Source organism: Chamaea fasciata, unplaced genomic scaffold, assembly GCF_029207755.1.
Source record: "Chamaea fasciata isolate MVZ Bird 193981 ecotype frontalis unplaced genomic scaffold, bChaFas1.0.hap1 SCAF_11, whole genome shotgun sequence".
NCBI classification, from domain to species: domain Eukaryota; kingdom Metazoa; phylum Chordata; class Aves; order Passeriformes; family Sylviidae; genus Chamaea; species Chamaea fasciata.
In genome coordinates, this window is record NW_027094096.1 from 5391682 (window position 1) to 5415927 (window position 24246).

The 24246-nt window shown below is 45.2% G+C and overlaps 3 protein-coding genes and 1 pseudogene across 5 annotated transcripts in view; all 4 read right to left on the minus strand.

Annotated features, from left to right (window-relative positions):
- Positions 1-440: 440 nt before the first annotated feature.
- On the minus strand, positions 441-7107 carry LOC136295498 (serine protease 1-like). The gene is given in 8 exon segments (XM_066194093.1): positions 441-1004; positions 1006-1222; positions 1225-1263; positions 1266-1374; positions 5118-5341; positions 6102-6247; positions 6826-6934; positions 7061-7107. Coding segments are annotated over 5 exon segments (660 nt in total). The 5' UTR covers positions 5157-5341; positions 6102-6247; positions 6826-6934; positions 7061-7107; the 3' UTR covers positions 441-748.
- LOC136295273 (uncharacterized) lies at positions 2749-4533 on the minus strand (annotated as a pseudogene).
- A 2255-nt stretch (positions 7108-9362) lies between the features above and the next one.
- On the minus strand, positions 9363-16298 carry PROC (protein C, inactivator of coagulation factors Va and VIIIa). Its single transcript, XM_066194092.1, has 9 exons — positions 16241-16298; positions 15811-15888; positions 15290-15450; positions 14351-14375; positions 13730-13840; positions 12899-13039; positions 12443-12552; positions 11450-11567; positions 9363-10142 (listed from the first exon to the last, which is right to left on the minus strand). Exons 2-9 carry the CDS (start codon positions 15869-15871, stop codon positions 9580-9582), a joined length of 1290 nt encoding a protein of 429 aa, XP_066050189.1. The 5' UTR covers positions 15872-15888; positions 16241-16298; the 3' UTR covers positions 9363-9579.
- Positions 16299-19133: 2835 nt separating this feature from the next.
- DGKD (diacylglycerol kinase delta) overlaps positions 19134-24246 on the minus strand; it is a 58089-nt gene continuing 52976 nt past the window's right edge. For all 3 annotated transcript variants that reach the window (XM_066194095.1, XM_066194094.1, XM_066194096.1), the window contains one exon: positions 19134-23194. In XM_066194095.1, coding sequence (XP_066050192.1) covers positions 23067-23194 — 128 coding nt within the window. In that variant the 3' untranslated portion in view covers positions 19134-23066. The remainder of the gene's footprint in view (positions 23195-24246) is intronic.

Here is a 24246-nt window from a genome sequence, read left to right on the forward strand (position 1 = left end):
AGTGTGTGTAGGGGTCAGCTGTTTAATTGGCCCCTGTGAGAGGAGGGAATGACAGTAACACAGAGCTGTGTGCTGGGACACCAGCTTGACGCAAGGACTGAAGGGGGGGCACCTGTGCTGGCTGGGGCACTGAAGAGCTGTGCTCCTGCTTCGTCCAGGTATGTATATAATGCAGTAACCACAAAATCAAAACTTCATTCGACATGAAACACAAAGATCAAGTGTTCAGATGCCTACCACAAAATCCTCTTAGCCTGCAGCTGGGTCAGTTCCTGTTTGGTTTATACACAATTCCAGACACTGGTTTTTGTATTGGAAAACATCTGTAACTGTAATCTATACAAATTTGTGTACAAACACAGATTTGTAAATACAAATAATTTGTATTTGTAAATACAAATTTGTAAATACAAATCTGTAACTGACTTGTACTTGAGGTTGTACTTGGTCCCAGAACTTCAGAGCTCCCTCGGTGTCTTCAGCATTGTCTCGTGAGGGACACGGCACCACAGCTGCACTGCCTTCTGTGAGCACTGAGTTCACACTGGGCTCTGGCCCTCTATGGCATAACACTGGTGGGCTTGAGACAGGGAAAGCACTTTCTCTAAAACAAAAGAATTTTCCTCATTCACATTAAGAAGAGCTGTCTCCTCCTTTGTTACTTGCAGATAGTCCTTTATTATACGCAAATACAATACTTAAATGAGCAATTTACACAGTTTAAAATTTCTTCGAGGGTAAGTTGATTCTACAGCATTAAGGATGGGAGCGGGTATAGTGTCATAGATTGAAACATTGTAGTAATGGAATTGATCGTGTTCTTAGTGGTGGTATTAAGAAAGTTTTCCAAATCTGCTACACTTCGAACCACCTTTTTGATCCAGGGGCTGTAGTTGGATACTCGGGTGTATACACCGTATTTCCCTTGCCTGGCACAGCCCTTGCCCCTGCTGCCAGTGCCCTGGAGGAACAAAGCGCTGCGGTGGGACACAGTGAAGGGCCCCCGCTGACCCGTCGCGGGCGGGGGCTGCAGCTGTGCCGTGCCCCGCACAGAACACGCCGCCAGTGAGCAGCCTGGCCATGGCCCGCTGGCAGCGCTCCAGGCCCACCTTGGGCAGCCACAGCCTCATGAGGAAGCGCACCCTCGGGGGTGCGGCTCCCCAGCCACTGACCATCCCCACTCTCCCCCCTGTGGACAGCAGTGCAGCCAGGATCCCCATCTGGGAATCCCGTGCTCGTTCAAAACAGCAGCGCTGGTAACTAGAGCCGCAAAATGACGCCATTGTAGTTGTTGGAATTTTGATGGGGGTGCGTCCAGCTCCAGCCCACAGCAATCTCCTGTTCCTTGAATTCTCTGGTGTTTGTCAAAGTCTCCTGCAGTCAGGACAAGTTAAAACATTAAGCAAACTGAACAGCCTCGGTGATATTGCCATGATTTCTGATGCTGCCAGGCTGTGATCCAGCAGTCCAAACTCTCCAGGTGCCCTTGAGACGCAAGACAGATCTGGAGCCTGAATGCTGACACACCAACAGAGATTCTTTCCCATAACTGTCATTTTTAGTAAGCACTGTTGTGTCTAGATTTCGGTGCAACTGTACGTTTTCCTCTCAGAAACCTGACATCAGCATTACGCTGCAGCACTGTCTGAGGCTGGAGCATCGTTTCCTGTCAGGTGCCCCGTGCTGGAACGCTGTTTGCTCCTCCTACACATTCCTCTCCTCGAGGGTTCAAGCACAAAATTGTGTTTGCTTGCAGCATTCCTGCTACAACGGCTCCAGTTACTGTGGCTGGAGCTGGGGCAGAGGAGCTCTGTGCACTGAGGCAGTTACAGACTTGGTGGAAGAGGCAGCACAGGAGGAAACTTATTTTAAGGTTAATTGAAACCCAAAATGCAGACTGTCACCCAAAGCACAGCTGCAGTCAGAGGTGGCCCGAGCTCGCCCAGGGTGACGCGCTGGGGGCTGGCGAGGTGGAGGCAGTGTGCGGCCGTGGGCACCCAGCGCCGGCCGCTAAGGCTGTTCGGAGCAGCGCCTGCGGGAGGGGAGGGGCAGAACCCGGCAACACAACCAGGCTCTTGCAGGCTGCTGCAGGCCGCACCTGGGTAAGGAACACGGCTGGTGGGAACAGCCAGCACACCAAGCACAGGTGGGGTGAAAACGGTAATAAAATGATTGCACTGCTGGGATAAGGGAGGAGGAACTGGTCTTGACAAACTCAAATCAATTGCCTGCTGCAGTGGCTGGCATTCTTCTGAAGGAACAAGCATGACTGAGTTTTTCATGTGGTTTGAAAAGTTTTGGAGGCTGGGAACAGAAACACAAGGTGTTTCTGGGACTCTTATAGTAAAATTTGTAATCATCTACACAGTAGAAAATGGACAACTTAAAACTTGCTGCTCTGTCCTTGATGTGTTTGTTGCCTGTTTGAAGTTATAAGCTCCATCACTGCCTCAGCATCTCCTCAGTTAAACTCCCCACACCTGTTAATTTATGTGTTAAACTGAAGAAAAAGCTTAAATGTTGGTACTCTGCGCCTCCAGTGAAGTCAGTAAAAGTGGAAAGGGGTGTGACAGTCTGGCCTCCTACTATGGTCCAGCTGCTGGAGTTTTACATGACCCATTTTGATTTAATTCTACATACTGTTGATGCTTTTAATTCTGTTCAGTAGTGCTAGAAATAAACACTGAAAAGTAGCAAAGAACAACTGCCAGAAAACACTGTCTTAGGTTATGAAGAACTAGAATGCAAATGGTTTACAAAACTCTTTATATATATATGCAAGATTAAATTACAAAATGTCTACTGTAATGAAAATTTAAAACTTCCTCGACTTCCTTGATGGTAACGCTTCATTTCAAGAAGAAACTGTAGAGGTTGGGCAGCATTCAAACAACATTCCCATCTACCAACGCAGAATCAGGCGGGTGGAAACCCCTAGAATTTGCTAATAGGGACATTTTCACTTGTCAAAATGCACAGTGAATGCACAGTCCACCCAGCCTCAGCCTCTGATTTTTCTACCTGTAAATACCTCCTGATGTGTGGAATTGGGAAATCCACTTGTATGATAGCAGTAAAACAGACTGAGGGTAACGAGGGTTTTTTATGAGAATTTCTGTGCACAAGCCCCCCCCCGCAGCATTAGGACACTGACCTGAGACAATAGAGTGAAAATTAGTAACAAATAAGGACATGCACAAAAAATGCCCCAAACCATGATTTAAAATCCAACACAAGACAATGGAAACAAGCACTTCCATTGTCTCTGTTTGCCACATACGCTTGCCTTCACCTTTGAGTCCTCAGTTTTACCTCCCTTACCATGCTCAGCATTCTAAGGAACCTCACCTGGCCACAGAAATTGCCTTGTGAAAATTACCAGCCTCCCAAAAGGAGGCGAAGCCTGGCTTTTCCCCAAGGACATGCAGACACAACCTGAATGACAGCACAGATGGTATGACTGACTTAATAGAGGGGTATTAACATTCCAATCCAAAAACAAGATAGGGGAAGAAAGATAAAGGTATTTAAGGTCCCTTTTATCAAAAAGCCCTGGAGCAGACTGAGAAATATGTGTGGTTCCATTGCTCTCGACCTGAAAAAACAACTTTATAATAGCTTGATGAACTCTGCTCAGTGATGATAAAGTAAAAAAAAGCCTTTAGGTGTGGTGGTTATGGTGAGACTGGAAGTAAAATATAACCTGCCAGGGGCAATGTCCACCATGACGACGCAGTGTTCCTCTCATTACCCTGGAGGCGTACTGCTCCAAAGTAGAGCTGACGTTTGTCTGAGTGGGCTGAGGGGTGTCCAGAACATCTCCCCACTCAGTGCCCTGACCCTCATTCCCATGCTGAACAGCCCCAGTTCCATTCCCACCAGAGCTCTCCCATCACTGGTTTCTCACTGGTCCTTCCTGCCTGGCTACAGGTGCTGTGGTCTTGTTGTGCCCTGCAGGACCCTGCGTTGGCTCACCCCTGGGCCTGCCAGGCCTGGAGGTCTCCTCCACTGCCTCATGGTGCACAGGGACATCAAGCTCTTGCCCCACAGCACTGTCCCACAGTGGCTTCTGGGTCACAGTCTACAGTGTCTTGTTCCAGCTGAAAACATCTGCCATCCCCATTTGTCCAGCGTCAATCTCTGTGCACACACTGTCCAAAAGCATCCTTTAAAGTCTCCTTTTCCCCAACATCACCATGTTCCAGCTCTAACTGTGCCCTCTGTGCTCCCATTCCACCTGGACACAACATCCCTGTGCTCCCACTGGCCCCTGTGGAGCCATTTTGGCCCCAGCTGCTGTTCTTCCAGAGCTCACCTGGCTTTGATCAGGCCACGGGGAAACACTGCTGGAGGGAGGAATGACAGGAACAAAGACCTGAGCTTAGGATGTGTAGTGTCATGTTGAACTCAATGCAGTGAATTTCCTGTCCAAGGATGGAACTCAACCTTGCAGTAAGAGCCCAGGGACAACTCTGACATGGGGATGTTCAACAGCCCGTTGGCCACCACCCAGCTGAGCTGTGCAGAGCTCATTGCCCAGAAACGGGCCCATGGCTGTGCCTTCTCTGAGTCACTGGCATCAGCCAGGAGCAGCCTGTCCAGGGCTCTCTTCAGGACAGAATGCAAGCCCAGCGCTCCCTTCTGCCTGCCTTAACAGCCAGTTTTAAAGCCCGTCCTGTCCCCTTGCCTCTCACTGGCACTCCAGCATCATGACTCCTTCCAGCCTGCTTGGATGCAGAAGGAACAGATCCAGAACTGGCTGCCCTGCTGCTCCTTGACCCAGTACAAGCTCACAGGGGCATTGAATTACAGACACTTCAAAGAGAGGAACCTTAACATTTAGAAGAGATAAACATTATAAATAAGACACGTTTTCACACACTGAGTGTAAGCTTAGAAGTGGCTGCACAGCTCTTCTGCTATTAGTGAAGGAGAAGTCGCTGCCTGCCAGCCTGGCCTTTGAGGTAACTCGAGCCCGCCCTGCTTTACCTGCCTGCACGCGTCCCTTCCCATCCTCGTGCGGGGCGTGGTCCCTGACGCAGGAACACACGACACCACGTGGAGGGCGCTGTCGCCGTCCCTGCAGTACTGCCAGCAGCCGCCCTTCTGGTACCAACCTTTCTGCCGGGAAAGCACGGGCCCCGGGCAGCTCCCATTGCATCAAGGATAATAGGAAAACATCTGCCGGAATCCCACAGGGAAACAGAAGGAACCGCCTCTTACAGTTCCAGAAACTCACGCTGAGTTGCAGCAAACCAGACTTCATGTTTGTTTTTCTGTTTCGACTCTTCTGTTTGCCAACTTTGTCCTGAGGCCACAGCTGGGCTCAGGGTCTTCCTGCCTGTAGAACAGGGGCAAGTAAAGGCCTAGAAGAGCAAACATTTCTAAATATATCTGGTTTTAATCCATCTGCACACCTTGTCTTTATATCAAGGCAGGTTTAAAGCACAGGGCATTTTAAAGCCAATTCTCTGAGAAATTGACTGAGATTTTTATTCATTGTTACATTAAAAATAATCATGTTTAATTGCTTCACTGTACAGAGAAAAAGTTGACACTTGGAGGAAAAAAATTACTTATGATTCATAGTTTCCACATTAGTTTGGCTTTTGCTATTATTTCATGCCTCAGTTTGCAAACTGGATACAGCCTTTCAGAGGATCAAAATCTGACAAGAGAAGGCAGTTTTTCTCCTTCCTTTCCCATTATTCATATACTACAACATAATTTTTTTTTTCTTACAATAAGCTTTGTCTCATTTGTTTGATGATTGACTCAATAAAAGAGAAGAGCCTCACCATGACATGGCAGAAGTTACTAGAGTTTTTATCCCTCTAAAGTGATAAAAGGGGTAATTCCCTGTCACTTCTTGAAAGCAGATGGGACATGACCACATGCCAACCTTCCTTCACAGTGAAATGTCAATGTGTCTGCTCCTGTAGTCACAGTTGTGTCCTCCAAATTCAGGGGGCAGATGCAAAAGTAATTGTAGTGTCCTATTTTGCACACTTTACCACTGTCACAGGGATTTGTACTACATGGATTTAAAGCTATGGAGAAGAAACAAGGTATAGTATTTCTCCTAAAATCAGGTTTCTCACCATTTTCTCCTGTGAATGGAAGATCTCTTTAGCCTCTTCAAATGAACACGTTTCCTCATTGCATAATCTCTCCAGGTCCCGTGGACAAATCTCTTCTAGGAAGTGGTTGGCACATTTATGGACTCACAGGACCTCATGGGCTTTGTCTTTTCTCATAAACACTAGAAGAGCAAAATTGAACAGTTGGTACAGGAAGACAAAGCAGCAGCATTGTTACAATCACAGTCAGACAGGTATTCAGTGGAGTGGTAGAAATAGGGGGAGTGGAAGTTTACACAAACAGCCCAAAGGACAATAGAAACAGCCTGTGTTCCAACAAAAGATATCAATAATTTAAGCTTGCTTTCAGTGAATCAAATGAGCCACTACTGAGACCTGTAGGTAAGTGCAGAAATAATTTTTTATTCCACAAGACTCTTGAGTATTGCTGCTTCCTCTGTGGAGGATGGTTATATTCTTCTGCTTAACCATCTTGATTCACAGCAATTATTAGGTTGATATTTGGTAATGGAGACCCAGAGTTTTCCAGGTGCTACCATAACCACAACAGGACAGACACCTTTAAGAGAAATACTTTTCTCCATTAAGAGAAATATTAAAGTGTCAGTTTTATATTTAGTTCATCTCAGCTTCACTTCACTAAACCTGCCCTCCTCCTGCGATGCCTGAAGCTACTGCTGCCAGGGAGGAATGGCCAAAAGAGGCAATGTGGCAGAAGTACTACCTGAATATGAGAACAGGCAGCTGCTGTTGATGTAGCACATCAGCAGGAGAAATATCCCAAGTAAGGAGCTGCTCCTCATGTCAGTGAGCATTCAGAACACTCTGACTTCCTTCAGAGGGAAAAGAAGAATCAAATTAGTATGTTGTCACAAAACCAGCCAGCAACAAAGATGAAGTAGAAGCAAGGGGACAAGAGCAAGGACAAAGAAATCAGAATCTCCCCAGTTCATTCTGACCTTGTTTCTGTCCCTGGTTTCACCAAGGCACCCCGGCAGGAATCCCCACGGGTGCGGACTGAGCCAGCCCAGGCTGTAGCGCAGGATCTGAGCCAGAGCCCCTGTGGAAAAGTCATGGGGAGCAGGGGAGTGCAGGTGCCACTCCCAGCCACAGCCCAGTCCCTGCTGTGCTGGCTCTCGTGCCAAGGGCAGATACACAACCAGCCACGAGCTCCAGCAGTCCCAGCAGCCACTGGGCAATCCCTGATGGTCTGGGCAAGTAAGATCATCTGCACCAACCACCACGTACCTGGGAGTCACAGGCACAAGACAGAAGTTTGGATTGCTTGGCATTACCTCCCCATGCTCAATGGTTTCCCAGGATTCGAGAGCGTGTAGCCCTCTGCTGCCAGCAGCATGTGTTCAAAAACACAGGATCCAGAGTGAGCTCATCTTACACAGAACCATGCAATTTTACTCACTTTTGTCTTTATTTTTCTAAGAGGAAGACAGGAAAGAGATTTGGATGTACACCAGGAACAGCCATGAGGTCAAGAAGTTGATCATTAAGCCATCACAAATATTGACAGAGAAAAGACAACCTGGACTCCATGAAACACATTAGAAACCCAAAATCAGAAGAAAATGGCATGCGTGTTTCCACACATAAACACAGGTGCATTAAAAAGAGAATCAAAGGTCTTTAAAAATTCCCTTCAATAATAAAAGCCACCTTTTGCAACAAATTAATTCAGGAAAATATGGAAATTTTGAGAGCAGATTTCTGACACTCCATCACCTTCCAGCAGGTAAGACCGACAGTTTTGGAAAACACACAATCTGCTCTGTAAACATCTGCTGAAATATGCAGAGCTGGGAGTGTGCAGGGAGATTCACAGCAGTCACCTGCAGGTAGGAAAATATTGCCCTGTCACAGTCACAGCCATTCTGACATTTCAATGTCTGCCGTCACTCAGACCTGTGTTTCACCGGCTTTGAACACAATTGTGCCTTTCCCTGCAAGTCAGTGTTACAGGCTCCCTCTTCCCAGTGCAGGCCTGGTAGGAAGGCTGCTGTTCAAACCATTATTCCTTAACATTCATCCATCCCTGAATCCTGTCCCAGGGCAAAAAGAGGAGGAGAGGAGAGGGAGAGCCAGCAAGTGACACAGAAGCCCTTGGCTTGACTGCTACTTCTTCAGTGCATGACTCAAAATCCTCACCTGGGTAATAAGCACAAAGGCAACTTCTGAGGGAATGAATTTAAGAGGTATTAAGGTCCCTTGATATCATATTAAATTTCTTACAAACTGTAATGAGATTTCGTTGTACCTGAACAGTCTCATCACAAGAGCAGACTGAAGTTCGTCACTGATCCAAACATGCATCCAAGCCCATCGAGATGCTGGAAACACATCACTACAGCAGAGACAGTTTTCCTTTTTCTTTCTACAAGATTAATTACGTTTCACAAGTCTCAAGTACTAAGATTAGAAACAAGTATAAATTGTGATATTAAACTTCACTCGATTGTGATATTGCTACTTCCTATGGACTTACTAGTATGCCTTTCTTTTATTTACTGATATACACACAGACAGAGATGCAAACAAACATGCATTTATCAGTTAAAGCATTGGCAATGCGCATAGCCTGCAGCCCATCGTGTACACCAGAACAGGAAGGAACAGAAGTGTTTGTTAATTAAAAGAGAATTACAGAAAAATAGATGATAAATAGAGCCTGCAAAATCTTGGAATTAAAGTTAGTTGGTTGGTTGGTTGGTTGGGGGTTTTTTCTGGTTTTGGTTTTATTTTTGGTTCTGCAGTGGGGTTGTTTTTTTTTGGTTTTGTTTTTGTTTTGTGAATAATACCTAAGAGAGTTCCCATTCCCTTTTAAGGAAGTTTGGGACAGTAAAATCAGGCATCCGGTGTGCAAAGAATGGGAAATTCAGATAAGTTCCAGTCAGTTGCTGAATCAACAATCTGTGAACATTGGAGTACAGTGTGAAGAACTGGATGTAGTAATGATATAATAAAATTTTCAGGGGTTGAAAGAAAAATTATACAAATACCAAGCAAACCAAAACAGTTACTGTAGGTAATATCTTGCAGTACAGCTGAAATGACACAACTACATCTCCAGGGTTATTTGCAAAACACCTTTCTCTGCCCCCTCCTGCCTCCACCCCAACCAGTTCAGACATTTTACACAACTGACATTTTTATTGCAAAGATGGAGTTGTCTGACCACAGACAGACTTATTTTCTACAATGCTGTATGTACAGCATCTCAGCTAACAGAGGATGTTTTCTTGCCTGTAAGGCTGCAGTAGGACCATGCCACAAATAAACAACACAACCTGCAACAAAGCAATGTAAACAAGAAAAAAAAAAAGGAGGAAAAAAAAAAATAGATACCAAGGAAAACAGCACACAAAGTTAACACATACTCAATATTTAATACTGAAGATCTGACAGTACATTACACCGCATACTGTCACTAGCACAGAGCCACAACATTCCAGACTCTGGATCAGAATCAACCCTTCAAAGGAGCTGACATATCTATGTGGTGCTGGATCCACTCAAGGTACTGACTAACTTTGGTGTAGACTCCAAATTTCTCCCTTCTTCCACAGCCTTCACCCCAGCTCACCAGTCCTATCAAAAACCAAGTATCCTTATATCTAGTGAACATAGGGCCTCCACTGTCCCCACTGCAGGAATCTTTCCTGTCCCCCAGGCTCCCAGCACACAGCATGTTGTCAGAGACATGGAAGCTCATGGCCTGGGCACACTCATCGTGGGGCACGAGGGGGATTTCGATGTACCTGAGGGAAGCAGCGTAGCTGTTGTTACGCTCGCTCGTGCTGCCCCAGCCCGTCACCACCACCTGCTTCCCACTCCTCATCAGCTCCTGCTCTGCCAGGCTGCGGGTGGGAAGGCAGATGGGGAGCGCGTATTTGTAATACATCACGTGCTCAGCCAAGTGCAGCATGGCTATGTCATTATCTGAGGTCTTCTTGCTGTAATTTTGGTGGACCACCCATTTATCAATCCAAATGGTTTGCTCATCTGCCTCGGGACGGAAACGGAATTTACCTGGAAGAGCAAACAAGATGACAGATGCTGTCAAAGCTTCCTTTACTTTGAAGACCAAAGCATCTGGATTACATCAGGCATTAGGACTGCACTCCGTGTTTTTACTTCTCTTGTACTACAACTGTTTATGTCATAAGTTAACAGTGTTCTTAACAGATGGACAAATCTCTAAACTTTTCATATTTATGGAAATCATGAATACCTAAAGAGCTCTGAAGCTCTGGTAATCAGCTGAGAAACCAAAGTGCCCTGTAGTGCTCATATTTCAGTACACTTGTGCAATGTGAGTCACCTTCAGAAGGAAAACAATCTTCTTGGAGCCAGCATTAAAAGCTGGGAGAGCAAGCACACCACAAAACAGGACATTTACAACAGGACACGAGCTTTACACCGCATAGTCAGGGCCTGGATGGCTGAATGTCAGGATTTGTAAGATAAAGTTGACTGACAGGTAAGATTATTCTTTTCTGAAATCCTACATCTGTGTTTTGAGTAATTTTTCACTGCTTAAGACTCCTCAGTTGCTATCTATGCTACATGATCGTGGTTACTTTGTGGGCCAAGCAGTTACAGAATAGCAAGCAAGAAACTATGTTGAAAAGAGCCAGAAAAGCAGGAAGTTATTTGTGATACATTGCAATAGGAAAGGCAGAGCTAGGTTTTCTGGCAGGCCATCAATAACGTCTTTCAAGTTTTTTTCTGTAAGGAGTGTCAACAAGCATAGGGACTTACAAGCCACAGTAGTTACAGAAATATATTCTCAAAAGATCCCTTAAATCCAGCTTTGAATCTTGGTCTTCCAGAGCATTTATTTCTGAGTTTCTCTTCTTACGCCGACAGACAACGGACAGTTCACACAGGGCTGGAGCAGACAGCTGAAACTGCTCTGAGGTCTTGTAACACTCTTAAGTAACAGTGTTTAAATACATGAAAAGGCAGGAAGAGACCCTGTGACATTCTCCTTCTGGGATCAAGACTCTTTTTCACTATTGGGATGGCTTTAAATAGTTTCATCACCAGAAAAACACAGGCAGAAAAGACCAAGTCTTTCTGCTTTGTAGACCAGCAGCAGGGCTCAGAAGACATCGGCTCACTTCCAGAGTAAGGTTGATAATAGCTCAAATGAAATCAGATTTTTACTGAACTTTCTTTTAAGCTAAGGTGCATATTAAATACTGCCTAGGCAGACTACTCCTACAGCCAAGGACTTTTGTCTTCAGAACCTGCTAGTCTTTCCCCTGAGATGATAAATGTTAGGAATTAAACAGTTATATTTAAAAAACACAGGGACAGGTGATTTTCCATACCAAGTTTAACTTTGAACCCCTTGTGTTCCTCAAGGCAGTGTGCTGCTGTTAGGACCCAAGCTGGATGGATGAGAACACCCCCACACAGAAACTTCCCTTTGGTATTTTGCAGCATAATCTGAAACAAGACAAGGGAGGTGTGACACTGCATGGAGCACAGCTCACAGAATACTTTACTCATTCTTCTTGGATGTTGTCAAATAACCAGACTTATCAAGCACCAAAGCATGTCACATTCAGTGAAGCCAAAGCTCTACAGGGGGACAAAAGCACTATGAATAGAGTCTCTGTGAAATACCTACAAAAAAGTTTTGAATGTTCTTCCTGAATGAGGGCTGGCTTCATCCAAATCAGCATGGGGTGATGCTGGTCACTGCAAAGAAGCACTTTGTACTCAAAGCTTTGAAAGAGCACAAATGAGGGGTGTGTCCCACACCAGAGAGAGCACATCATCTCAGGCTGCAGCTCTCACGCTATGGTGTAAAAGGGCCCTTAATATCAAAGGGAACCTGGCCCTAATTATTTGCATTCATTAGTTCCATGGTAAGCTCTGTAAGGTCTCCCTTTTCTCTGCAATAACCCAGCCTGCCATGGCATATTTTGCTGATTAAATCTGCTAACTTGAATTTATGACAGACAAGGCTTATAAGAAATGGCAGGAAGATCACCTCCCACTAGAAGCTTGTTGCAGGAGCTGAAGCACACATCACACGCCATGAGTTCCCCAGGATGGAGCAACAGAGCAGGTGAATACCATCACCATCCTCTCTCTTGGCAGTGTTGGCACAGTAAGGTCAAAAACTTGAAACAGCCACAAGGTCAAGAATCCTCACAGGTACTAAATTATTTTTTCATGCTACTCCAACCTTTGGGACGCTTTTGAAAAAGCTACAGGAATCTTAGCTTCATACAGACTTTCTGGAGCAGAGAGGCAGATAGAGCAGTTCAGGAAGAGCCTGAACTATTTGTGGCGAAGAATCTCTTTCTCCTCACCTGCCAAGGGCTGCCTCCCCTTCTTCCAGCTGTTCCATCAATGAGGCGAATATTAAAGTCTGCTTTGGCTTCAATGTAGTCGAACTTCACTCTTCCACAGGGGAACTCCACTGGAGAAGATGCAGAGAAGTTCACTAGCAAAGTCCAGATCACCCAATCCTCTTTCTAGAGGATTTCCTCTGTCTAACCTATTGTTCAGAGGCTTCATGGAAGTCCCTCAATGCTTGGCAGAGGAGGCAGCCTCCTGATTCCCTTCTATGTCTCCATGAAGCAAACATGGGTTAAGGGCCATAAAATGGATATGGAGCTAGGAAACGCAGGCAGAGTTAGTCTTCGTGGAATAGATGTTTTGAAAACGATTACAAAATGCACTGCAGGCAAATCTCCCCTAAAACTCTTTTACATCAGTCTCAATAATCCTCTGTCAAAGCTGGACTACAAACACCCTGCTCTTACCTACAGGCTCACACGTGGTGTGGTCATCCTTGAGCTGATACCCTGATGCACAGCTGCACAAGCGATGCTGCTCAGCAGGGTCCTCCCTGCAGAAATGTTCACAGCCCCCATTATCCACGGAACAGTTGGTGTACTTGACCTCTGTGGGAAAAGCAAACAGCAAGAGAGATGTGGAGTTGGGAAGTCAGAGTCACAAAAAGATAAGGCGGCAAAGTGACATTGTGCTTCAAGGGGGTAACAGCTGTCAATGGATTTGGAATGACAGCTGTGGGCTTCAATGACACTCAGGCCACTCGACAGCAAACAGACCTGGATCCAGAATCAGGCAGCGGGGAGGTGAAGGAAAGAGATTACTGTCAGGTAGACTGGAGAACAGAAAATTCCCTGTCACTATATGCCAAGTCACACAGTGAAAACTGTTGATGACACATGACATACAATGCTCATCCCTAAATATGCTATCTAACTTTGGTCCAAGGAAGGAACCATCACAGTAATAAAATATTTGCAGTGGATTGGGCATTCCCCTGTATTTAAAACTCCCACCATTAAGCCCTGTGTTCACAATTCTAAAGTAAACCCCTGCTTCACAGTTATTTCCAGTATTGTCCAAAATTTAGATCTATCTCTAAATATCTCCTGTGGCAACACAATTTTGCCTTAGATGAGCACTGATAAACCTCCTACCACAACAAGAAAGAAGAGAGAAATAACATTAGTAAAGAAAGTAGTAAAGAGTTTGCTGTGCAATGACTGAAGTGTCCATCCCTTTCACACAGAGATCTCTGTCACAAAGGATGTTATTTTATAATGGATTAAAAGCAGTGTTACCATAATTGCACAAAACCCCCTCCCAGCCTTTGTTACAGATGCAGGAAAATGTTCCAATATTGTCCTTGCAGGTCCCGTTGGAACAAGGATGTTGCTCACACTGATCTCCATCTGAAACAGAGGTAGGGAAACTCACTTGCTGAACCATACAGAGCTCACAGATCAAACATCAACACGAACAGACCCTCCCCAGACTCCCAAGTATCAGCCATGTTTCTGGCACTTAATGGTGACACCTCTGTGGCCCTTGGCCAGAGACAGGGCCATCAGTTTGGGTTCTCAATTACATCTGCAGAACGAGTGGAGTGGGCAGAAGGGGAGGAAAGAGTAAAGCCTGAGGCAGGCAGGGCAGCAGCAGGTTACTGCTGGACCACATCAGGCATGGTTAGAGCATCAAAGCATTTATCACCAATTCCTTAACTCTGGGAAGACGACTGATGATAGGTATGGGTACACCTCAAGTGCTTTAGGAAGGTTGCTTGTATGATAGAACAGGAAAACATCCTCCGCACACCCCTTATAAGAGAGAATGAGAATTTGAATCAGTATGGCAGGAGGAAGGCTGAGTACTAGTAACTCCTGAGAAAGCACAAAGAAGTGATTAGGAAAGCCTTTACTTACCTACATACTTTCTCCAAAAATCTAGCTGTGAAGAAACAAAACTTATATTACAGAGAGAAAACCATTTTTAACAAGTGAGGGATTTAAAGTGCTTCATGGTCTTGGCCAACAGGACACAGCACTGGGGTCAGTAACATCGGTCTCATTCTTTTTGGCAGTGTAGTGACTAGCACTACAAATGAAGAAAAGCAGCCAGTGATCCTCCTGTACTGTCTGTGCTAAGCACAAGACTCCCCTGCTCTGCTTGCAGGCTATTTTCTTGCACTTACTGCCAGGTAAGTCACCTCAGTTCCCTTGAGGCCAGTTAGACAAAACATGGTTGTTCCAAGGACAGCCCCACTCTCCTCTGGGGTCTGAGGGACAGCAAGAACTGGGTCATCCTATGGTTTGAGCCTACTTTGCTCCAAATAGCAACAGAGAGTCCAATCCAACACAACTGAGTTTGGAAAGGGGCAGGAAACAGCAGACAGTAAACATAGTGTCCAATTCAAAACAGGAATTTGGAGATGTAGAGAGAGAACACGGTGATAAATGTTTGTCAGGCACAACTGGGAGACCTGGGAGATACACTGAAAAACAGCCAGGACTGGTGAATGGACAACAAAGGGGAAAGACTGGAAGGACTGGGAAAAACTTAGTAGCAGCAAGAATAGCCAATGGGGTCAAGCAAGGATTGGAATTAACTGTCTGGGACCTAAACCTCACAAGGTAGGTCAGGTGGGATATGCTTAAGCAGCCAAGCTTTGTAGCTCATAAAGTGATTGTAACTTGACAATCACTGTAACACAGTGACACGCAAAACCACGCCTACACTCGAGGAGCCAGGACAGAACCCTGTTCAGTACTGACAGCACGATCTCCTGTGCCCTGGATTGCAATGTTTTAAGGAAATAATTGATTGGCTAAGTTCCCCACTCATCCTTAAAAAAGACAACTTACTGTTGCTTCCCTGGTTTCAAATATCTCACTGGCCTCCTCAAAGTCACAGAGCTCTTCAACACACTCACGCTCCAAAGAGCCTGGCTTGAGCTCCTCCAGGAAAGTGTTTGCCCGCTTCTGGATTCTCAGGACTTGGTTTGCATCTTTACTGCTGTAAAATACTGTGAGCAAAAAGATGAAAGCATAAGCAGAGAAAAGAGTTGGCTGAAAACCGGCAGTGGTGTTTCCCAAAGGACCAGAGAGCAGCAGCCTCTCTCCAGTACAGCAAGAGAGGCTGCCCTAGACACCATGTGCTGTCTGTGCTGTGCTGCAGAAGCAAGCTCCAGCCTCTGCCCTGTGGTACTCCGACAGCTCACGGGGCTCCACAGGGCTCTGACCAGGCAGCTGCCATGGCCCCAGCACTGTCTGTCAACCTCTGCTACAGGAATTCAACCCCCCGTAATGGGAACGATTCCAGCCACTCCCTATGACTAACAGAGGAGCAGGAAAGGTTGAAGGCCATCTCTCAAAAGAACACTTACTTGAGGTGCAGCAGCCCCATGAAGAGCAGGCTGCCAGCAGCACCGTGAGGAACTTCCACATCCTGCAGCAGGAGTCACCTGAGGAGCAGAAGGCAGGTGTCAAGAAGAGCACATTGCAGAGTGACACAAGACCCTGCTGCAGACAGTTCCCACCCACCCAGCTCGCTCACTCGCTTTTCAGAGAGCAGCTTCCCTGCTGAATGCTCTGCTGTGCCCTGTCTCTGACTCCAGCTCTGGAGCGGCCATTCACTAGAGTCTCTCCAGACTGGTTTGCTCATTCCCTTTAATACATCAGCAGCTCTCCCAGAACACTTCTGGCCTATCCTGACACCCTCCCCTTGTCACTAAACGTTTTTTACAAGCTTCATGCTCCGTTAAAGCAAGCTGTACTTGGAAATCTCAAAGGATAGAATACTTTTGAAGGACTTACTGCTTTATACAGTGGGAATCAGTGTGATCTGCTCTTCCTCCATGAGCTCTGACAGAACTTAGTTAATCCATAACTTCAGATATTTACTCTTTGGAGTGACATGAAGTGCTTTCTTTTTAGTTGTTAAACAAACAGTGCTCAGGGAGAGCTTGACCATTTACCTGCATACAGGAGAAAAGTGAAACAGCTGAGGCACCCACTCTGTGTTTCTCAAACCCCTTTTTTTCCCCTTTTGATTCTCTGGTAAGCAGAAATGATTATATATAGTTTTAAAGTGTACATAACTAGTGCTGAGGTCTCTTGAGAGATCCTGCCCTCTTCTCCCAGCACACAATCACCCAAAAGAGACACATATTGCAAATTTTAAGAGTCCTCCCACTTCACTTTCTCATCAAAGCTTCCATCACAAAATAACCAAGGGAACTAACCCCGATAGCCATGAGCAGGTACCAGATGTTTGTAGCAGCATGTTGCATCTTCTGGTGTCCTTGGGTTAGCTCTCATCAGAACAAAGTATTCTACTGAATTCTGAACAAAAAGCATTTAGAGAAAACCTCCAATCCTTCTCAGAAGTTTTCTTGCAGTGGAAGTGGTAGGAACCAGCATGTCCCAGTTCCCTGAGAACAGTGTCTGCAGTGGCACCTCTGTGAGCTGTGCAGCAGAATTCCAGAATCACTCAGGTTGGAAAAGACCTCCGAGACCATTGAGTGTAACCTGTGACCAATCCCCACCTTGTCACCCAGGCCAGAGCACTGAGTGCCACATCCAGTCCCTCCTTGAACACCTCCAGGGGTGGGAACTCCAAACCTCCCTCGGCAGCCCTTTCCAATGCCTAACCTCTCTGCAGGAAGAAATTCTTGCTGATATTGAAGATATGGCATCTTCATGAAAATTATCTGTGCACCCAGGAATCATCTGAGGTCCTACACCAGGGAAAGTGCCACCAGAGGTTAGAAAAAGATGGGCCCCTCCAGAATCTCAGCTCACATCCCATTACACTGATTAGGAGAGCTCTGACTGCTTATAAAACTTTTATTTCCTTTTTCCCTCACAAATTTTGCCATGAACTTCCTTGAAAACAAGTTCTCTTTAAATTAAGTTCATCCATTTGGGACTTCTGCTAAAAAGACTGCGTCTGTATCCCAGCTGGGGAAGATATGTGTACTGCAAAGCTCTACTGGTATGTTCTTTATCCTCACTTCAGCCATTCAACAAGAAAACTGCAGCTGAGATTAATTACAACAGATTTTTGCTGCAAATTAAGTTTATGAAACACACCTGAAGACAGGAAACTTAGAATAGGAAACCTAAATAAAAACACATGTAGTACCCTGTATTACATGTACCGCTCATATTTGTAGCTGACCTGGCTATTTGCTACCATGAAGGTTACCTGGTTTTGAATACATGTTTGTTTCTAAGATTTGGCATAGTCTTAGAAACAAGACTGGAAATTCAGGACACACACATCAACTGCCAATTTCAAACATGCAAACCAGTGTGTCAGCCTCCTAAAAACGTCCTTTTTTTAACCCCTGTTCTGATACTCAGTAAGAATTCACTTAGTTCTTCATCACCTCTTTTGTTTTACGGGCTTTGTTTTCCCATTTTCTCCTGCCACTGCAGTGAAGAAATAAGTATTTTAAAAGCCAGCACTTGGGCTCTCAGGTGATCACCTTCCTCCCAAACCATTCCACCCTCCTGAGATCCATTAGGTAGTTAAATCAAATCAAGAGAATGGCAACCCTGAGAAGGAGGTCTGACATTCAGTGATGACACACTGAGTGGCGCAGTAAGTTTTTTGCTATTAGCTTCTGCCACATTATTAACAAAAAATACCAAAATTAATTCACCTGTATCAGAGGAGTAAGACTATCTTCTGTCTCTGCTGTTGATTTCTTTGCATGTTTTCTGTGGTGCCACTTAAAGCAGAGCCTGACACTTAGGGTCTGATGCAGGTGTGAGTAAACACAGTAGTTTTTCTTTTCTCCTTATTCTGGTTCCAGGTAACCAACACTGTAATGTTCCATTTTACCATTCTCATCATGCAAGAGTATGTAACATTAGAATGATGTTCCTGTTCCATACACTGTTCTCTCCGTCCTTCTGTTTAATTATCACATACAAAGATGTTTTTCACATAGAAAATATTCATGACCATTGTAACTTGCTTCCCACCCACTTTGTGACAGTACTGTGGAACTCTACAACCATCCTCTCAATTTAAATAAATCAGCTGCAGTTTCCTGTCAGCATCTTATGAACACACCAATCTGTACCTATGGAAGAGAAAGCTTGTGTCTTGGTTTAGATAGACAGGTATCTGCCAGGGAGGGTTGGGTCACAATCCACTCTATGGACTGCTCACCCAAACACCTCCAAACTTTTTTTGTTTCAAGTTTACAGGTGTCATTTATGTCACTCAGTTTCTACATTTCATGAGAAAATTCACTTCTCCCACAGTTTTGTAAATGCATTTTCACTTACTCCAGTCTGTACATATTGCCTGCAATAAAAGGAATATGCAGAGGCCCAGGTGAAGGAAAGAACAACCGCCCCTGTCTCATCCTGGCACTACGGCCAGGAACAGCCACCTAAGGAGGGGTAACCAACACAGCCCCGGTGAGTCTGACAGAGTGTTCCCATCGAGCTGTGGGTTTGCTGTCAGCAGAGCTTTGATCAGGATGAGCACCAGCAGAAGCACCACTTTTAGAACATCTTCTGTTCACTGCAAGACACAGCTGAAAAAATTAAACTACCTGATGTCTTCTACTCCATGCCAGTTAAACCAACACAAAAAATGCTACAAAATTAGTCTACAACACTTACATTCACCATTTCACTCCTCTAAGGAATAGCTCTGAACTTCTCACGCAAGCCAAGATAAAACCACTTAAACACAGCACAGGTTTTTATTAGCTGGTTCCCACCCAATGGGCACAGCAGCCCTCTCACAATGAAATCAGTAACAGACAATCCTTACTGGAAGCTCAGAAACATGTTTACTTTATATACAAGAAAAACATATTTACAACAAGTAAACTATGTACAAAAAAAACCCCCAAGAGACATTTCCATGGTAATCACTGTATAAATTAACAAAATAAATAGGAGGGAAGCAGGTCCCATTCTTAAGGCACAAAACCTTCTTCCCAAGACTGTACAGGGATTCACTTGCTTCCCGATGCTTTTGACAGGATCACAGGAATGGTGGGGAGACCCCTGAGGAACAACGGTTGGTGGACAATGATACAGACATACAGTCACTGCTAACAGTTGTAGAAAAACATCATTTTTCATCCTTTTTTTTTTACAGTACACACATCTTAAGATACAAAATATGTCTTGTAAACAGTCTGTTTTATAAATCACATCGCTATTACGCACATTTTTAAATAACACTAAAACAATGAATAAAACTTTCCACACGATTTGGGTGCAGAAGTTGTAGCACTGGCACTGAAGGCCTCAGCAGAGCTGGAGGCTCCCCGGTGCCAGGCCAGCACCTCCAGGCACCCAGAGGCAAAACTCCCCCTGGCCACTGTGCCAGCTCCTGCTGACATCCCAAAAGCTGCAACAGAGAGGCTGTACCAGCCCTCCCAAGGGCAGCCCAGGGCAGGGCACTGCCAACAGCCACAGCTCCCTCCAGTCTCCACTGCATGCAAACTCACTTAGCCCCACCCATCATTCCCCAGAATCTGCCAATTAATATCCAGGATGGCGCCAGAATGGGAGAGAATGGACTGAGGCCTCTTCCAAGCAGAAGAAACCCCGTGCCCAGCTCACTGCAGCCACTGCCAGGGGTGAGGGATGCAAACAGAAGGTGCCGCATGGCTTTCACAGGAGTTGCGTTTCTTCAGGGACTAAACACCTGTGTGATATGTGACAGTTCTAGCTTCTCTCAGGCTGGTGTTCCTGAGACTGCTGGACAGTCTCTTTTTGGCAAAGCAGCACAGTTTTTACTGTCTTTCCTGAGTTTCTCTCCCACAAAAAATTATCAGAAGAGAAACTCAGAATAATGTAGGCAGGAGTTCTACCTGGCTCCCTACTTTGCAAATAGCACTCACTGATGTTCAAGACAAATTGTCTTCATCTATTCACAAAAATCTCACCAACAGAAATCTGCACTATTCCCAGTGAGACACACAGAACTACAACCCTTTGGAGATTTTTAGATCTATACCTTAATAAATATTCAAAGGCACTCAGGTTAAACGCAGATCCCATTTTCTAGCTCTTAAAAGAGGGCAGAAATCCCTCCCTGCCTCTGATAAGTAACAGACAGGAATACAGTGGCTCTCAAGCCTTTGATAAATGTGCATGTGCACAAAAAGGATCTGAAGGCATTGACACAGATCATAAAAGCAATGACAATGGGTCTGTGCAGGCCTCATCACTCATGCAGATGGCCAGGTCTCGATAGATATGGCATGAATTAAGGAACACACTTGAACGTAAAAACTCTTTGGATTCCTCTGTTGCTCTGAGCAGGAAGAGTACAGAGCTGTTTCTATGGAAGCAAGAATTTAATTCCTCAAGGATTATGCAAGGCAAGTGCTTATGGTTTATGCATCTTTAACCATGAGACTGCCTGGGGAAAGTCCACAGAACAGCTCCTTCACTACATACAGGAACAAACACAGATCTCACCTCTTCTCTGGAGTTATCAGCAGCCTCAATCCCCCCAAAGCACTCTCCTGGGAAGGCACATGGATGTCCCAGCCATGCACAGTCCTGGGATAGACAGTGGGATGTGCACACTGTGAGGTCACTGCACGCCACCACTGAGGATGGCTGCATCCTGGGGCTCTCCTAAGGAGGTTTCTCCTCATTTCCATCCAGACACTGCTCTGTGCCTCAACAAGCAAGTGGGACAATACAGCATGTTTGCAATTCTTACTTACCTGATACCTCAAGAATTCAATATAGTTGGAGGGAGTCTGTGCTGATAAATAAAAAATACAGCTATGGAGGCAGTTGCCAGCCCATACATAGAAGAAACACATTCAGGGCAAGGCTGGACATATTTCCTGCTCAGGCCCCAAAGTATTTATATAATGAGTGTTTCTAGCTGCATCAAGCACTTCAAAGTTTAGTCTTCTTTTACCTTCTCATGAGCAAACCCTGTCACTCAGCAGGCTGAGAGGAGACACATGGGTGAATGTGTCTGGTTAGAACAGACAGGCAGAGTCAGAATAACCCTTGGTGAAATACTAGGGAATTCAATGGAGTTCGGCCAGCTGGAATGAAATCAGCCCAGAGCCTTCATAAGTTGACAAATCTTTACATAAACTAACTTGACTGATTGTTATTAGACTAGAGAAGAGAATTCGACTTGAAAAAAATCCTTACAAGTAAAAAAAGAAGAATGATGTCCTCAGCAAATTATCTTTTTTTGCTACTCTGTGTGTGGGCTTTTCTGTCTGCAGCCATAGTCAGACAGGTGCCACTCTGTGATAACAGAAAAAAAAAAATACACAGAAAATGACGGAGCAATTAAAAATTTCTGCTGTTTCTCAAGTTCTACAGCACTGACTGTTGCCAAATAGACAATTTATCAACATACTCCATTTTTCATTATGATGCTCACTGGCTCAGTAACAATCCTCCTTCTCTGAGTGCTCTTACAGGAGCCCCAATGTTTGACTGCATAAGGAATCTCTCTTTTAGGGGTACAGCCCGAAAGAACTGAGCTGCTCTAATCTTTTGTGTGTCCCTGGAATGAAGAAGCAAGGCAGCAAGAAAGAGAAGCAAGATGGAAAAGCTACTAAAACCAAGACAGGTGAAAAGATACAAGTACTAGACTTAAATCACATATTTTGTGACAGAAATAGTTTTTCTACACTGCAAGCTGAAGTAAAGAAACAGCTCTCGTGCTTGTGGCTGCAGAAATGGCACTAAACAGGCAGGAAGCTACACCTGGCCATTGCCAATCATGCTGCTCCCTTCCCCAAGATGAAGTAAGTAGTCCTATATCTCCCTTCTCGTGCAGCCCAAACAGCTCATTAGCATTCCTCTTCCTTTTATCTGGTTCCCAAAGATGAATTCAGAAGGAATGTTAGAGCTGATCTCCTGTAGCTATTTGGCTCTCCAGAATTTTCTTTTCTTACTGCCAGGAATTTCTGAACAACTGTCTGTGATGACTTGGCACCACATTTTTTGTGAAAACCTAAAGGTTGTACCATTGCCCCTGGCTGGAAGAGGAGAGCAGGCCCAGTAGAAGGCCCCACCAGCTGGTGCAAACCCTATCTGAAGCACATGCACTGTTTGTTGCAAAAGTGTGAGTGAATGAGAACCACTGGATTCACTGGAAGAGGTCTGAACTGGCTTTGAATTTCAGATGCACATTGCACGCAACTAGAGGTGTATTAAAAAAGGATTAGTAAGATGCAAGGAGAGGCTTTGTCCCACTTCAATATGCTAAATACAGGTGTGACATTCAGATAAGCAGAAAAGTTTTGGGTCTGAAAAGACTGTTCAGATGCTCCTGAACTAAGACTGGCCAATACATCATTTGCCCTGAATGATTCTACTGTGATGAAGTTATCCAGTAAAGGTATCTGTGTTGCAGTTCTCAGCAGTCCTGCACTGTCCCTGGAACCAGACCTTCCCACGACACAGGACATGGCTCTTCAAACAGTGAGTGAGTTCTCTCCAGGAGGCTCTGCCAACCGCAGAGGAAGCGCCTCTTCACCACCTGCAGTCATACCCCACAGTAAAAAAGTAGCACCATGCTTGGTTGATATGAGCTCTGAACAGCTAAAATTTGGCTGTCCAGCAGAGATAGTTGTGAGCACATCTGCTTTGTGAGGCGACTGCTGTGCAGTTAGGGAGAATGATAGACACAAGCTGTGAAAACAGAGGCTAAGCCTCGCTGGCAGGAGTACTCCGGCTCAGCTCCTTGATCCCGTGCAATATCCTCTTCATGTGACCCACTTTGGTCACACCCAGGTCCTGGAAGTAAAAAGAAAACCTTACATTAAGAGAAAGGCAGAGGGAAACTCCAGGTGGCCAAGCAACAGTTACAAACTAGTCAGCCAGTTACAAAGAGAGGAGGAAACCAACCAGAAAAAATTCCAAACCTGAGGGTTATATACAGAGCCTCAAACCAGATGTCAAAAAGCTACTAAGAAATGCAGACCAGGCACAGAGCAATGCAGAGAAACAACTGCGGACTGTTAGCCAGAAACACAAATTGCTTTGGCTGTCAAAGGCTGTGAGACCAGAAAGAGCACACAGACATCAAGGACCTAAGCTAGTAGCCAAAACATGCAGGAAGAACTATCCAGTCACATCCGATGGCTGCGTACCATGCAACAAACACAGGCTGTGGGCGGACGACATGCAGAGGGGTCAGCTACACAGGTTACAGCAAACCCCACCATGGGAAGATGGTCAAAATGATAAATAAAGATTCAAGGGGCATTGAACAAATGCCACACTCTACTTCAAAAAAACCCCAGTGTTTTCCTGCTCTATGCAAGTCACCAGAATGATGACACAAATCTCCTGCACATGCAAAGAACAACCACTTTCAATTTTTCTCAGTAGAAACAATGTCTCCTGGTGAGGAGATGAAAACTTGTGCAATGTGGTTGCTAAGCCCTCTTAAAAAAGATTCTCTTCATCCCTAAGCCTCACTAAAGTGCACAATCACTTTTTCTTGTAACAAAGAAGCGTGATGATTATTTGTCCAGTCACTGCATGGTAAGAACCCAATCTTCCCAATTACAACACCTTCTGCAAAGACGGTAGCTGAGAAAAATTTCCATCATTAAAATCAGAGACCCTCAAGAACACTGTTGGCAATCTGTGTGCTGGACTGTATCACATCTCCAGGAAGCTGTGGCAGAACTGGACAGCTGGTCCCTCAACCACTTCTTCTACCTCCCTGCTATTAAAAACCAGGTGACCCAAAACGGTGAGAAAATAAAACGAGGCTGTAGTGAACCCGTTCATCTTGCCAAGGCACCTGGAATGAACAGCAGGCAGACCACTTCCAAGCA

Bases quoted from the DNA above. Each gene is read 5' to 3' on its own strand.
- PROC (XM_066194092.1), bottom strand. From the start codon at position 15,871: ATGTGGAAGTTCCTCACGGTGCTGCTGGCAGCCTGCTCTTCATGGGGC. The intron at 15,451-15,810 runs GTAAGTGTTCTT...TTTTGCTCACAG, and splicing joins ATGGGGCTGCTGCACCTCAA to TATTTTACAGCAGTAAAGAT. The intron at 11,568-12,442 runs GTGAGGAGAAAG...GTCTTGTTTCAG, and splicing joins GGGGAGGCAGCCCTTGGCAG to ATTATGCTGCAAAATACCAA.